Consider the following 15253-nt stretch of genomic DNA (forward strand, 5'->3'; position numbering starts at 1 on the left):
AAAAGTTAACGAAATTTGCGATTCTTCTAACTTTTGTTGTGAGTATGAAGTTCCTCCATCTCCTCTCTCTTTGTATTAACATTACTGAAAATGACTTGATATTGCTAGTGTCAAACACTGTCGAAAGTGGAAACTGTCACATCATGAACACTTTGATCGACGCTGCCAGACTGATACTGCAGTATTTCCGTGCCTGTGGGTTATGTTGATTAAAATTCACCCTCATGCGAGCTTATATTCAGTATTTTTAGAAGAGGAAAATAGCCATTCCTGCATATTAAGAATGGTGTGAGTATGTAACGGATGCTGGACGTGTTCCGGGGTTGGCGGTGTAGTGGTAAAGTGCGAGCTTGTAGAATCTAAGGTCGCGAGATCGAATCCTGGTCAGACACTGAAATTTTTCAGTCTAGCCTGACGCTAGTCTTCACCTCTCATTGATGTAAAGAAGTGCCAGGAACGACACGTGTTTCGGACTCCACTTCAAACTGTAGGCTCCCTTTCTCCAGTTGGCGTCCATTTGAAAGACCTTACAGGCAGGCGACCGAACATCTCTGTTGAGGAACTCCCAACCCATCAAGCCATGGGAACTTATGTCACTGGGTGTGTCTAACGTTAGCGGGAAGTCGCAACGCAGTACCTGCAAGTGGAGCGTATCGCTACATTTCGGACTTTGGCGAGGCAGATCAGTTCATTGACATGAGGGGTAGGGAAGCTTCATACCGACAGCTGTCTCTAGCGCAATGGCTGCAGAACCAGTGGCCACGAGACGGACTCAGGAGAGCGGTGTGGCTACAGGAGTAGGCAAAAGACTACACCACGAGAAGCGGATAGGGCTGTTCGACTGGCTCTGACGAACAGACAGACAACAGCAGTTGAAATCCAGAAAGAGGTTACAGGCCGACTGGCACCACGAACCGCCGGGAACAGGGTACTGGAAGATGGGGTGAGATGAGTTGTCACGACATTATGGCACAGACAACAGATCGGCGCCAGAACGTCCATAGACGACATTGTGAAAGGTCACAGAAAACAGCGATTTTGGAGACTCATACGTCTCCAACTGCTAGAATCATGGTGTCGGGACTTTTTGGCATGACAACAAGACTGATCTGGTAACTTTTGAAGAGCGACGAAATGCTCGCCAGTATGTAGCAAGAATGGTAAATCCGGTACTTTTACCCTTCATAACCAGTGTACCAAATGGCGTATTGCACCAGGACAGTGCAAGGACGCCACACTGCAGTTCACACGACAGACAGATCCTGGACACAGACCCTGGACTACCCTACGTTATCAATGATTTGTCGCTCATGCTGTATGTATGGCACGCGACGGTATCAGGCTCCAGTCACCGCTTTTCGTGAGCTGACACAGCACGTGCTTCAGGAATGGTAAGAAATTCCTCAAGAAGAGATTCTAAGGCTGTTTTCTTCCATGCCGCAGCGAATACGTAGTCTACACGTGCCTGTGGGAGTCACGCGCCCCACCAGTGTGGCGATCGACGACAGTCCCCAATGGAATGACAGTGTAATCATTTAATAGCCGTTCGGTGATCAACATGTACACAAAGTTTCGTAAATATCACACTGGTCCTTCATGGTGATTCCATTTAGGACAGTCTAGCTTCTGGGATATTATTTTCCCAGAACCCTACCACATAATGTAAGTCTTTCATTCGCCTTCCTTATTACTAATTTTACCTAATAGTATCGTTTCTTAGAATTTGCCCTAAATATACTGTCTAATAGAAAATATCCAGACACACTCTTGTGTAAAGCGGAATTGAGCACTGCATGCCACAAGGCACGGACCGCCAGTATAAGAGGAGGAGGGGAGAGCTGTGTTGACAGCAGAAAAGCAATGAGAGCTGGATGGATCGGTCAGGAGAGCGGGCTGGTCAGTGGGTGTCAATTGAGTAACGCATCCATCAAAGTTGCTCCAATCGACTGTTGGTGATGTGACTGTGAGGTGCAAACGCGAAGGAACAACGACAGCTAAAGCAACCCCAGATAGACCTCATGCATTGACGGGGAGGGAGGAACCGTCGATCATTGGGGCGATGGTTGTAAAAAATCTGATGAAAGCAGCAGAAGGGATCACTTGTGATTTCTAAAGTGCTGCCAGTAGTTCAGCTAGCACAGGGCTTAACAACTGGCCGGTTTTGAGCGCGAGTACTCGCGCCTGCTCAGGCACGTGCTCGCGAACAGGTGCAAGGTCGCAGAGTATGGAGGGTGGGGAGTAAGGGGAAATGCGCGCGCACATTTGAAAAGGGCCGCAGCGTGCCTATTGAATTCGCGCCGACTGTGTAACGTTTTAGGTACTACGATCAGCTCTAACAGTCACATCGCTGGTTAAGAATCATGTCAAGTCACCGTTGTGTAACCCCAACCATGCTTTCGCAGTTCAACCCCCGTTGGGAGGAATTGTATCTGTTTACAGAAAAAGATGGTGTTGCAAAACGTTTAGTATGTCACAAAACGCTGAATTCTTTTAGGAAATTTAATTTGCAGCGACATTATATGTCGTACCAAGCGAAAGACTACGGAAGTGGAAAATGTGATGGACCAGATCGTAAACAGGAAGTTATTAAACTTAAAAGGAAGCTATCCGAAGAAGATCTGGACGACGAAGAAGAATCAACTGAGGTAGCTCTCAGAGTGAGTCACAAAATTGTTTTGCTTTTAGCAAAATCCTTGCGCCCCTTCACTGATGGCGATTTAATAAAAGAATGTTTGGTAGTTGCAACGGAACATTTGTGTCCATCTCAAGTTGAACGGTTTCGGATTCTGCCATTATCTAACATGACCATTATGCGTCGCATACAGGACATGGCAGACGACGTCTAGAGCCAGGTTGCAAATATCTGTAAAGATTTTATGGCGTATTCTCTAGCTCTGGACGAAAGTGTTGATATCACTGGAACAGCGCAGCTTGCCGTATTTATTAGAGGTGTTAGTAGAGATCTTCAGGTGAGGGAGGAGCTCCTCGATGTAGTAGCCATGAAGAACACTACAACCGGAGGTGATATTTTAAGTAGTGTTGAAGAAAGTGTTGAAAATATAGGATTGTCGTGGAATTCTCTAGTTTCAGTGTCTACAGACGGTGCACCAGCGATGACAGGGAAAAAAATGAGGTTTCGTTGCGCTGTTGAAGGAGAAAATGCAAAAACTGACCGTGGCGAATGAAATAAGGGGCGTTCACTGTGTGACCCACCAGGAAAACTTATGTGCAAAGAGTATCACTCTAAAAAATGTGATGAGTGGTGTCCATACAACCAATTATAAAAGGAAGCATGGGCTACAACAAAGGCAATTTAAAAGCTTTCTTGAAGATGTACAAAGCCAGTATGGTAGCCTGCCTTATTACAAGGAGGTCCGCTGGCTTAGTCGTGGCGAATTATTAAAACGATTTTTTTGCCTATTAGATGAGATAAATATGTTCATGGAAATAAATAACATGTGTGTTCCTGAATTGAAAGAGCCTTCATGGAAATGTGATCTCGCGTTCTTAGCAGATGTAACTAGCCTTCTGAATGCGTTGAACATTTCACTACAAGGTAAAGATCTGCTAATTACTCATTTCATAGATCGAATACGAGCTTTTAAAATGAAATTGACACTTTGGGTGAGTCAGCTGGAAACAGGAAATCTAGCTCATTTTCCTAAATTATCATCCATGCAAGATGTTCACAAAGACTGAACGTTATTCACATAGTTTAGTTGCCCTTAAGGAAGAATTTGATCAACGCTTTCAAGATCTGACAGCACTAGACAGTGATTTTGATGTGTTATCCTCTCCATATTCAGCGAATATTGAAGAGATTCGTCCTGAGCTGCAACTAGAAATTATTGACCTGCAGTGTGACAGAGGATACAGAGACAAATTTCAGAACAAGAAAAACATTTTGGAATTCTACGGACACTTCCCTCAGGATAGAGTTCCTCGTTTGCACAAACTGGCGGCTACAATAATATCAATGTTCGGTTCCACGTATGTTTGTGAACAACTGTTCTCTGCAATGAAATGTAACAAGACGCGCCTGAGAAACGCATTGTCTGATCGAAATTTAAACTGCACGCTGCGCCTACAATGAAGAAGAAAAATTACTCCGAACATAGACGCAATTGTAAAGGGCAAAAAGTACAAGATAACCGAGAATCCCACACTTCAGTGACACCTTTTATTGTGTAACAGTTCACAAATTATTACGAATGTAGTGGCAAACACTAAGCTAATGAAATTATGTGGCACGTGTACATTCTCCTTTATTTGTTTCATTTGTCGCAGTAATAATTCGTGAGTGATATCCCTGCAGGTGGCCGTGGCAGCTGTTGTGTGCCCCACGTGACTCTCCCCACTCTCCGCTCTGGTCCGGTAGTGGGGGTAGCGTGCTCGCGCTGCTCCGTGCTCGCGCCTTGCTGCTCACAGCTTGCTCCGCGAGCACGTATGTTGTGAAGCCCTGAGCTAGCACGATGACTCCGCATAGGCAGTTAAGAACAATGGGGTACAATGGTCGAGATGACCCTCATAAGCCACACATTTCTACAGGGTGTCTCAGATAGGGAACCAATGGTCGAAAACGTATATTTATTGTCTTACAAACCTATCAACGACGTGGCCCCAAGTGCATGCATTTCAATGACACATCAAGTTCTGCGGCACTCTCTCAAAGATCCCTGGTGTCTCTTGTACCAGGACGCAGGCAGTTTGAACCCTAGGAAGCAGGTCTTCATTCGCATCTACGGGGGTTTCATATACCAAAGTCTCGACGTCACCTCAGAGGAAAAAACCCAGAGGTGTGAGGTCCGGCAATCGAGCTGGCCATGGGACAGGACCTCCAGTTCCAACTGTGATGAACCTTTTGCATTTATTACTTTTATGTTTGCGTTTTCTTTAAAGGCAAAGAGAAAAGGTGAAGCGTTAGCCCAGCATAGAGACTGCGTCTACCGTCATGTATTTTTGATTTTCAAATGTTAAAAAACATAAGATGTTTTTCCTGTCCCTCATTTGGAGGAAGGACTTGCTCTCTGCTAGAGAACGGAGGTAGCCATTATGGGTGATGTGAATAAGTGAAGAGTATGTATTTTCTATGTGCATCGAACAAAAGAATATAGTATTATTTTATTAACTGAAAGATTGTATGAGTTGTTATTTCAAGTAGTAATGTAAGAAGAAGAACTGAAGCCCATCTATGTACTTCAGAAAATTAATGAAGATCCGATTAACGCAACGTGGACACGGTCAAGATTTTGTAGGTGGATATGGCGATCGGACATAATATTATTAATTGGTAAGCATAAATATACCACAACAGAAAGACTATTTCATTTATGTGAAACTAATATAAAGGGATTCTTTACCCCTTTACAGTCATAGCCCAGCTTATTGTGCTTGTCCGACCGCTGACAAAATAATTTATATATATATATATATATATATATATATATATATATATATATATATATATATATATATATATATATAATAAAGTGGCGACTGTGACAGGAGTAACTACTGTATAATGTCGGAAATAAATCCCTTTATTTAGGGAGACAGTATACAGCCCAGCAGTGAAGGTACGCATCGTTCAGGTGCTCACGCAGATTATCATCAAAGTGGGATGGCACACCGTCGTCTTGAAACCACATCCTTTTGCGAACAACAAAAGAATCTTTGCGAGAGTGCAATCATCACTTTCAACAATTACTGTGAGCTATGTTCTTGTTACGTGGTGTACACTGTGTATGTCTGTAACACAGTAAATATGCATTTCCAACCATTGGTTCCCTATCACAATATAATCAGTACTAGACCCACTATTACCTGTGTAATTAGAGCCAAAAGGTTTGAGGCACCCTGTGGAGTCATTGCTGGGCGACGCTTGAGATTGTGTAAAGAGCGACGCCATTGGGCAATGCACGACTGGAAACGAATGGTTTGGAGTGATGAATGACGCTATAGTTTGTGGCAATCCGATGGAATGCCTGCAGAATGTTGTGTGCCTCTATGTGTAGAGCCAACAGTGAAATATGGAGGAGGGAGTGTTATGGTATGTGGCTGTTTTTCATTGTTAGGGTGTGGTCCTCTTATTGCGCTTAAGAAAACACTAAACATGGAAGGATATGAGCAGACTTTACACCACTGTGTACTGCACACAGTAGGGGAAAAAGTTCGGAGATGATATGTTTTTGGATAAGCATGACAACGCACTGTCACAGAGCAGCACCTATGAAGCAAGGGTCTGTAGAGTTCCTAAGGTGGACTCGTCTGCCCAGAGGGCCCACCTGAAGCCAGTGAAACACTTGTGGGATGAGTTGGAATACTGATGTTGGCCCAGACTCCAGCACGCAACATCACTACATTCTCTGTTTTCGACTATTGAGGAAGAATGGGCTGCCATCGCTCCACAGACTTTCAGGCACCTCATTGGAAGTTTCCCCAGCAGCGTTCAAGCTGTCATAAAGGCGAAGAATGAATACACCCTATATTAATGTCCCATAATATGGGTCTGCGAACTTTTGATCAGACAGTGTACTTATACAATGGGATGAGCATGAGGTGTTGGCTATTAATCCTATAATCACATATCATGAGGCTGTTTCTGTTTCATATAGGCATTATCTTACGTTTACATACATTTAAAGAGAGCTGCCTTTCGTTACATAAAGTGTAGGACGTTGTGTACTAATATTTCTGTAGTTCCTAATCATTGTCCATTGATGATACTATCCTGTAAACACCCGAAGCATCAGTAAAGAGCGGAAAGTAACAGTGATACCAGAAGACACTCCGCTACTCGCTGTATGATGGCATTAGTAGTACAGGCATGGATCAAGTGAAACTTTTTAGATCCATCTGCCTGCTGACCCTCCTGGCAGGTTTGGGGTTGGGATTGGGGTTGGGGTTGCAGTTGGGGTTGGGGTTGGGGCTGGGGTTGGGGTTGGGATTGGGATTGCAGTTGGGGCTGGGGTCGAGTGCTGGCGCCACTGACCTGGTCGTCGACGAGCTCCCCCCAGCTGGCGACCTCGCCACCCAGCACGCCCTGTGCCATGGAGCCAGGCAGCCGGTTGCTGTAGACGGCCTTCCAGTCGTGGTAGCGCGTGCTGCCCCAGAAGCCGTGGTCCAGGTACCATGCGTCCTTGGTCGCCACCACGAGCCGGTAGCCCAGCGCCAGCAGCTGCTGTGGCAGCGGGTCGCCGCCCTCCACCCACGTCTCGATCACGTACCTGCCGGCACACCCAGCACACCGGTGTAACAGCGCCTGCCGCCCTTCTACCAGCAGTTTCTAGCAGAAAGCTGCAGCAGCCAAGTGTTAGCAAGCGACTCGTCTTCCAGAACGGTCGTGGATCAGATAACACATCTATACAAGATGAACCGCAACTGCACCAATAAAAGGAAAAGTGACCAATATGCAATCACCAAAACACAAAAGGATGTAGTTGCTCGTAGGCGCAGATGAGTACTCTGCTGTGGTTGCTGTCGTTGTGGGAAAACTTTTCCGAAGGCGGCTCAGAATTTTGACCATATATGAGCCTAAATATTTAACTCGGAACGTAATGAAATAAAATACAATAATTAAGAACTCGTCTTGATAGCAAGTAGGACTGCTGATATTTTAAAAAATATCAGGAATTAGATATATCGATAATTAAAAAGTATTATTCCCGGCCCACGATATATTGAAAAAAGTATCGATATACCGATAAAAAAATATCTACGTACCGCCCACCCCTCAAAAAAAAAGAAAGAAAACTGCACACACTACATTTTCTGGAAGTTTCAGTGCTGTATGTTTCAGTATTGAGTTATTATTAGATATTGTGTACATCCTCCTTAGAGCAAGAATTGAAAGGAAAACGGTGCACGTTCACTCTTGACGATTATCAGTTTGCTAACAATGGTAACTACATATCAGTTGCGCAACAAAAGGTGTGCGATTGGTCCGTCGCTCAGTTTCGTCGCGTAGCGGACTTGTCTGGAACACTTCCTGCCAACTTCCCTGTTTTTTCATTTCTGCAAACGCCAGCGACCTAGCAGTTGTAGCGTCAAACTTGCGTAGTGAAGTTAAACGTGGCAGTTTCTGTTGGCAGCGCCGACTACGTCAGCATATCCGCTCACAAGTCCCCTCTTATTGCAAAAACCGATCTTGTCATTTACATTAGGGTCATCTTTTTCAATAACTGTTTTTGATGAACGCTGATGTGGAGAAACAGCACATTAGTTGCGTCAAAAATTGTTTTTAACGCAACTGGTGTGCTATTTCGCGACATCGGAAATCTTGTTATTCCATACGCACCACCACCTCCCCGTGCAGTCGGACTTTTTCTTTGTTCCACCTATGCTTGCGTCACACAGTCAAAGAGAAGGACTGGACGTGATGGGTGCTTGAAAAGTAATAAGACTCCTTCTCACAATGAAAAGAAAATTATGTTCTACTACTATTTCAAAAGAAAAATTTCATATATTTACCGAAAACTGCGAAATAAATATATCTGCACTCGGTATTGCAGTTTCGATATCGTGTAAAAGTCGTCTCCGAATTTACTAAACAATACCCCCAAAAGAATGCAAATTACAGAACTCTCATGTAAGGCTTTAGGGGGAAAAAATGGTCAAAGAGGTTTTAATATCGCTCAGTGGTATTGCGAAAGCAAGTAAGCTCACTCATGGTTTTGAGAGAGGTACAATCTCAAGAGTTTCAGAACGTAAATATAAGCTGTCAAATTTAAAATTCCCATTGTATTTATAGCCTGCACCAGTTATAAATGGCTTGATTTATTGTGATTAGTAGGACCTCGGAAATTAATAGCGGACGTCCCAATTTACGTATTTTACCACATGTAACATATAAATACGTAAAATTAGCTAACGAAATATCTGCACACACACACGTGCCGAAACACATCCGTTACAGACACATGATGATATTGTACATACAACGGCAATCAAAATAAACAGGTAGGCGATATTAACAAACAGTAATACTAGAGAAATAGTATGGCGAACTATGACAACATGAAATCTTGAATCCGCCCAGTAAAAAATTACCTTTATTGAGAGAAACACATACATGAAATTAAATTAAAAAATCGCTTTCTAACTCATTACTGAGAGAGAGCTTTGTGAGAATCTTTATCTGCGCGCGGCAGGAGATGTGAGATTTCGTCAACAGCCACACGGTGGCGGCGGCGAAATCATAGCAAATCGATCAATGGTAAACTGCAGCTATCGTGTCCAGATTTCTCGTTTATGGACCACTTGACGGTAATATTGGTCGCCTTCCGTTCGGTATAACCTTGTCACAATCGGCCAGTACTACGCTGCGCAACACAATTAAATGATCACTTCTTTGAAGCCCCATACCTTTTTCCATTGTGACACAGATGTTTGAAACTTGGGTCATTGGTGCCTTCAACCTTGCTCTTTAGTGGTGCAAAAGCGTGGCGAATTGTGACGTCACTCTCGGGCTCGGCGGCGCTTCAGACAGCAAGGTGTCGACACATACGGAAGAAAAAAAAGCTGCAAGAGCTCAGAAGTTCATGCGAGCGGTAAGGTGAGTTAATGACGTCACATTGGCACAAAATTTGCACCACAATTATGCCCACCGCCACTGTGGACGCGTGACACCAAGGGAAGGTCACTATACCCCCTATTAACTACATTTTACCCCTTCGTTCGACGCCTCTGCGATGGAGGTCAGAACCGTGACCTCTAACGTTGAAATCACGTGGGTTTCCTAGAAGGGCCGAGGAAACACATCACCGTTCAGAGCAGACACAAAAAGGTCTGAGGATATGGCGTAAAAGGCGTCAGTGAAACCACTCACTCCCTACGGGCCTTCATTTTCACACATTTCGCACTCGAGAACATAAGTTTAAAGTGGAATGTACAACATAACTACGTTCTTCACAAATTTTGCCACTGCTGTCACCCCCGACGATTCAACTCTTTTCTAAGGACATCGCAGGTTTGAAAAGCCACTGAACATGGTCTCACCTCTTCCGAGTGTAGAGTGAGCGCAAGTGTTGCTTAGGTATACAGACTGGAACCACTAGGGACCATTAAAAACCTTTCGACGAAATCCGAACGTGATCCGAAGCAAAAAAGTGCGTTTATACCTTTTCATTCTTCCTTCGCACGATCTCCTGTGGCGTGTGTACAGTGGGATTTGACATTGAAACGCACTTGATTAAAACGCCAAAGGGCCTATCTAATCCTCCAGTTCACCAACACCATAGGTACCACTGGCACACCTTTCGTGGGCACTTTAAAATGTCTTAGAACAGAGTATCCATCTAGCGATCTTCCTCAGAAGATCTTGAGGAAGATCCCAGAAGAGGGGTCGAAACGTCGATCATTTTAGAAGAAATATGTCGCGGCTTAATTACTCAGTAAATGTTCGGATAACTTACTACGAGCAGACAGATGGAGTTGCGTTGGGAATCTCGTTGTCACCTATTATTGTCAATTTAAGCAACGAAGACTTCGAGGAACGTGCGAAGGAGTCAGCGGCTCTCAAACCTGCGTGTTTTTTCAAATATGTGGACTAAAGTTTTATTGTTTGTCCTCATGGCAGAGAGAATTTGTGCGACTTTTTAGAGCACCTCAATTCAGTGCACCCGGATATTTGTTTCACGATGGAGGTAGGGAAGGATGGCTATCATCCTTTCCTCGATGTGTTGGTCAGGACATGCCGCTTACAGGAAGCCTATTCACACTCACTTGAATCTGTTGTTGTTGTGGTCTTCAGTCCAGAGACTGGTTTGATGCAGCTCTCCATGCTACTCCATCCCGTGCAAGCTTCTTCATCTCCCAGTACCTACTGCAACCTACATCCTTCTGAATCTGTTTAGTGTATTCATCTCTTGGTCTCCCTCTACGATTTTTACCCTCCACGCTGCCCTCCAATACTAAATTGGTGATCTCTTGATGCCTCAGAATGTGCCCTGCCAACCGATCCCTTCTTCTAGTCAAGTTGTGCCACAAATTTCTCTTCTCTTCAATTCTATTCAAAACCTCCTCATTAGTTATGTGATCTACCCATCTAATCTTCAGCATTCTTGTGTAGCATCACATTTCGAAAGCTTCTATTCTATTCTTGTCTAAACTATTTATCGTCCACCTTTCACTTTCATACATGGCTACACTCCACACAAATACTTTCAGAAACGACTTCCTGACACTTAAATCTATACTCGACGTTAACAAATTTCTCTTCTTCAGGAACGCTTTTCTTGCCATTGCCAGTCTTCATTTTATATCCTCTCTACTTCGACCATCATCAGTTATTTTGCTCCCCAAATAGCTAAACTCCTTTACTACTTTAAGCGGCTCATTTTCTAATCTAATTCCCCCAGCATCACCCGATTTAATTCGACTACATTCCATTATCCTCGTTTTGCTTTTGTTGATGTTCATCTTATATCCTTCTTTCAAGACACTCTCCATTCCATTCAGCTGCTCTTCCAGGTCCTTTGCTGTCTTTGACAGAATTACAATGTCATCGGCGAACCTGAAAGTTTTTATTTCTTCTCCATGGATTTTAATTCCTACTCCGAATTTTTCTTTTGTTTACTTGAATCTACAGGCTGAAATTCGTCAGTGTGGGGTCCTGCCCACTCGTCTCTTATAGGGTGCCTAAAGGGTGCAGCTTACTCGGATAGCTACACAGCAATTCAAGCAAATCACGTTAATGGTTTCTATCACAATAAAGAAGTTTGCCAATACTTTACTTCGCAATACGAGATCGTGTCGCAAGCGATTGACGAGATGCAACCAATCAGTGTCTTTATATACAACGTCCGTGCAAGTAATGGATATGGATCACAAGACACAGCTATCGCAGTGCTCTCTTCTAGTGTCCGTCTTCTACTCTCCGGTCGAGGCTGGCAGGAAAGTCACTTACATTCTGTTCGTGTAGAGACCGCTCCTGTCGTGGTGCGGTCCTAATCAGCGAACTATTGGCTGACGTCGTCTCACAGCCTTCTCTGCTCTTGTGTTCTTCGTGTTGGCACTTGTTGTTATGCCAGAACAGTCGCATCTGGCTCAGCGTGAAGGGGAACTTTCTGCGTTTGTTCCCAGGGCCCATGTCATCTCGGATCCTGAGTGTCAGCTGAGTTAGCCCATCTCGAGGTCACCTTTCGTCGGAGTGGTTACACTGAGAAAGAGCTCACAGTGCGTTGCGCTGTCGACTAGCTGCGTACCGGTTGAATGATGATAATACCGAGGTGACATCAAAGTCTACGGCCTTTTTGCCTCACCCATGGAGCATTTCGAACCAGATTTGTGGTGGAGGGCACCATGTACCACAACTGATCACTTCATTTCCTATTTCACTCGCAAATAGAGTGAGGAAAAAACGGGTGTCCGCATGCCTCCATACGAGGCCTAATCTCTCTAATGTTATCTTCGTGGTCCGTACGCGCAATGTATGTTGGTGGCTGCAGAATCGCTGGGCAGTCAGCCTCAAATGCCTGTCCTCTTAAATTCTCTCAACAGCATTCCTCGAAAAAACGTAGCCATCCCTCCAGGAATTCTCATTTCAGTTCTCGAAGCATCTCCACAATACTTGTATGTTCTTCGGACGTGCCGGTAACAAATCTAGCAGCCCGCCTGTGAATTGTTTCGATGTCTTCCTTCAATCAGAGCTGGTACGGATCCTAGGAGCAGTACTCAAGAATAGGTCGCACTAGTGCTGTGTACGCCGTCTCTATTATAGACGAGCTACACTTTGCTAAAGTTCTCCCAATAAATTGAAGTCGACCATTTGCCTTCCATAAAACAGTTTTCACATGCTCGTTCCACATCATATCGCTTTGCAACGTTACGACCAGATATTTGAATGACTTCACTGTCTCAAGCAGGACACTAAAAAATGTTCAAATGTGTGTGAATGCCTAAGGGACCAAACCGCTGAGGCCCTCGGTCCCTAGACTTACACACTACTTAAACTAACTTAAATTAACTTATGCTAAGAACAACACACACACCCATGCCCTAGGGAGGACTCGAACCTCCGGCGGAAGGGAGCAGGACACTATTAATATTGTATACGAACATTACAAGTTTTATCTCTCTACCCATCCTCATTAACTTACATTTTTCCACATTTAGGGCTAGCTGCCATCATCACACCAACTGGAAATTTTGTCTGCGTCGTCTTGTATCTTCCTACAGTGACTCAACTTCGACACCTTACCGTACCCCACAGCATCATCAGCAAAAAACCGCAGATTGCTGCCCACCCTGCCCGCCAAACCATTTACGTAGATAGAGAACAACAGTGGTCCTATCACACTTCTCTGGGGCACTCCTGACGATACCCTCGTCTCTGATGAACACTCACAGTCGAGGAAAATATACTGAATTCTATTACTTAAGAAGTCTTCGAGCCACTAAGATATCTGAACTTATTCAATATGCTCGTACCTTCGTTAACAGCCTGCAAATGGGGCACCGTGTCAAATTCCTTCCGGAAATCTAAAAATATGTAATCTGTCTCTTGCCCTTCATCCATAGTTCTCAGTACATCATGTGAGAAGAATGGAAGCTGAGTTTCGCACGACCGATGCTTTCTAAAGCCATGCTGATGTTAAGAGTGATCCAAGATCAGGGTCCTTTTAGGTACCGTAAAGGATGATCTCGGTTTGCTTGAGGCGCGTGTCTGCCGTATTTCTTGCAGTTATGGCACGTCGTGAATCGGTCAGACTGGCGGGACTGTGGAGGACCGCTGTACTGAGCTTAAGCGGCACGCACGCTTCCAACAGCCGAGAAAATCCGTCGTTGCAGAACATTCTATAGGCACCGGTCATCCTTTAGAGTATGCACTACTGGCCATTAAAATTGCTACACCACGAAGATGATGCGAAATTTAACCTACAGGAAGAAGATGCTGTGGTATACAAATGATTAGCTTTTCAGAGCATTCACACAAGGTTGGCGCCGGTGGCGACACCTACAACGTGCTGACATGAGCAAAGTTTCAAACCGATTTCTCATACACAAACAGCAGTTGACCGAGGTTGCCTGGTGAAACGTTGTTGTGATGCCTCGTGCAAGGAGGAGAAATGCGTACCATCACGTTTCCGACTTTGATAAAGGTCGGATTGTAGCCTATCGCGATTGCGGTTTATCGTATCGCGACATTGCTGCTCGCGTTGGTCGAGATCCAATGACTGTCAGCAGAATATGGAATCGGTGGGTTCAGGAGGGTAATACGGAACGCCGTGCTGGATCCCAACGGCCTCGTATCACTAGCAGTCGAGATGACAGGCATCTTATCCGTTTGGCTGTAACGGATCGTGCAGCCACGTCTCGATCCCTGAGTCAGCAGATGGGGACGTATGCAAGACAATAACCATCTGCACGAACAGTTCGGCGACGTTTGCAGCAGCATGGACTATCAGCTCGGAGACCATGGCTGCGCTTACCCTTGACACTGCATCACAGACAGGAGCGCCTGCGATGGTGTACTCAATGACGAACCTGGCTGCACAAATGGCAACGCGTCATTTTTTCTGATGAATCGAGGTTCTGTTTACAGCATCATGTTGGTCGCATCCGTGTTTGGCGACATCGCGGTGAACGCACATTGGAAGCGTGTATTCGTCATCGCCATACTGACGTACCACCTGGCGTGATGGTATGGGGTGCCATTGGTTACACGTCTCGGTCACCTCTTGTTCGCACTGACGGCACTTTGAACAGTGGACGTTACATTTCAGATGTGTTACGACCCGTGGCTCTACCCTTCATTCGATCCCTGCGAAACCCTACATTTCAGCAGGATAATGCACGACCGCATGTTGCAGGTCCTGTAAGGGCCATTCTGGATACAGTAAATGTTCGACTGCTGCCCTGGACAGCACATTCTCCACATCTCTCATCAACTGAAAACGTCTGGTCAACGGTGGCCGAGCAACTGGCTTGTCACTATACGCCAGTCACTACTCTTGATGAACTGTGGTATCGTGTTGAAGCTGCATGGGCAGCTGTACCTGTACACGCCATCCAAGCTCTGTTTGACTCATTGCGCAGGCGTATCAAGGCCGTTATTACGGCCAGAGGTGATTGTTCTGGGTACTGATTTCTCAGGACCTATGCACCCGAATTGCGTGAAATTGTAATCACATGTCAGTTCTAGTATAATATATTTGTACAATGAATAACCGTTTATCATCTACATTTCTTCTTGGTGTAGCAATTTAAATGGCCATTAGCGTAACAAGACGGAGATTCTGGCACGCAGTTCCAG

General features: G+C 44.9%; 1 protein-coding gene across 1 annotated transcript in view; it reads right to left on the minus strand.

The window, feature by feature from the left end:
* LOC126253379 (chitooligosaccharidolytic beta-N-acetylglucosaminidase-like) overlaps positions 1–15253 on the minus strand; it is a 374039-nt gene that overhangs the window by 2496 nt on the left and 356290 nt on the right. Inside the window, exon 8 of the mRNA XM_049954667.1 lies at positions 6992–7226. Within this exon, the coding sequence (XP_049810624.1) occupies positions 6992–7226 (235 nt within the window). The remainder of the gene's footprint in view (positions 1–6991; positions 7227–15253) is intronic.

Source organism: Schistocerca nitens, chromosome 4 (assembly GCF_023898315.1).
Source record: "Schistocerca nitens isolate TAMUIC-IGC-003100 chromosome 4, iqSchNite1.1, whole genome shotgun sequence".
Lineage (NCBI taxonomy): Eukaryota > Metazoa > Arthropoda > Insecta > Orthoptera > Acrididae > Schistocerca > Schistocerca nitens.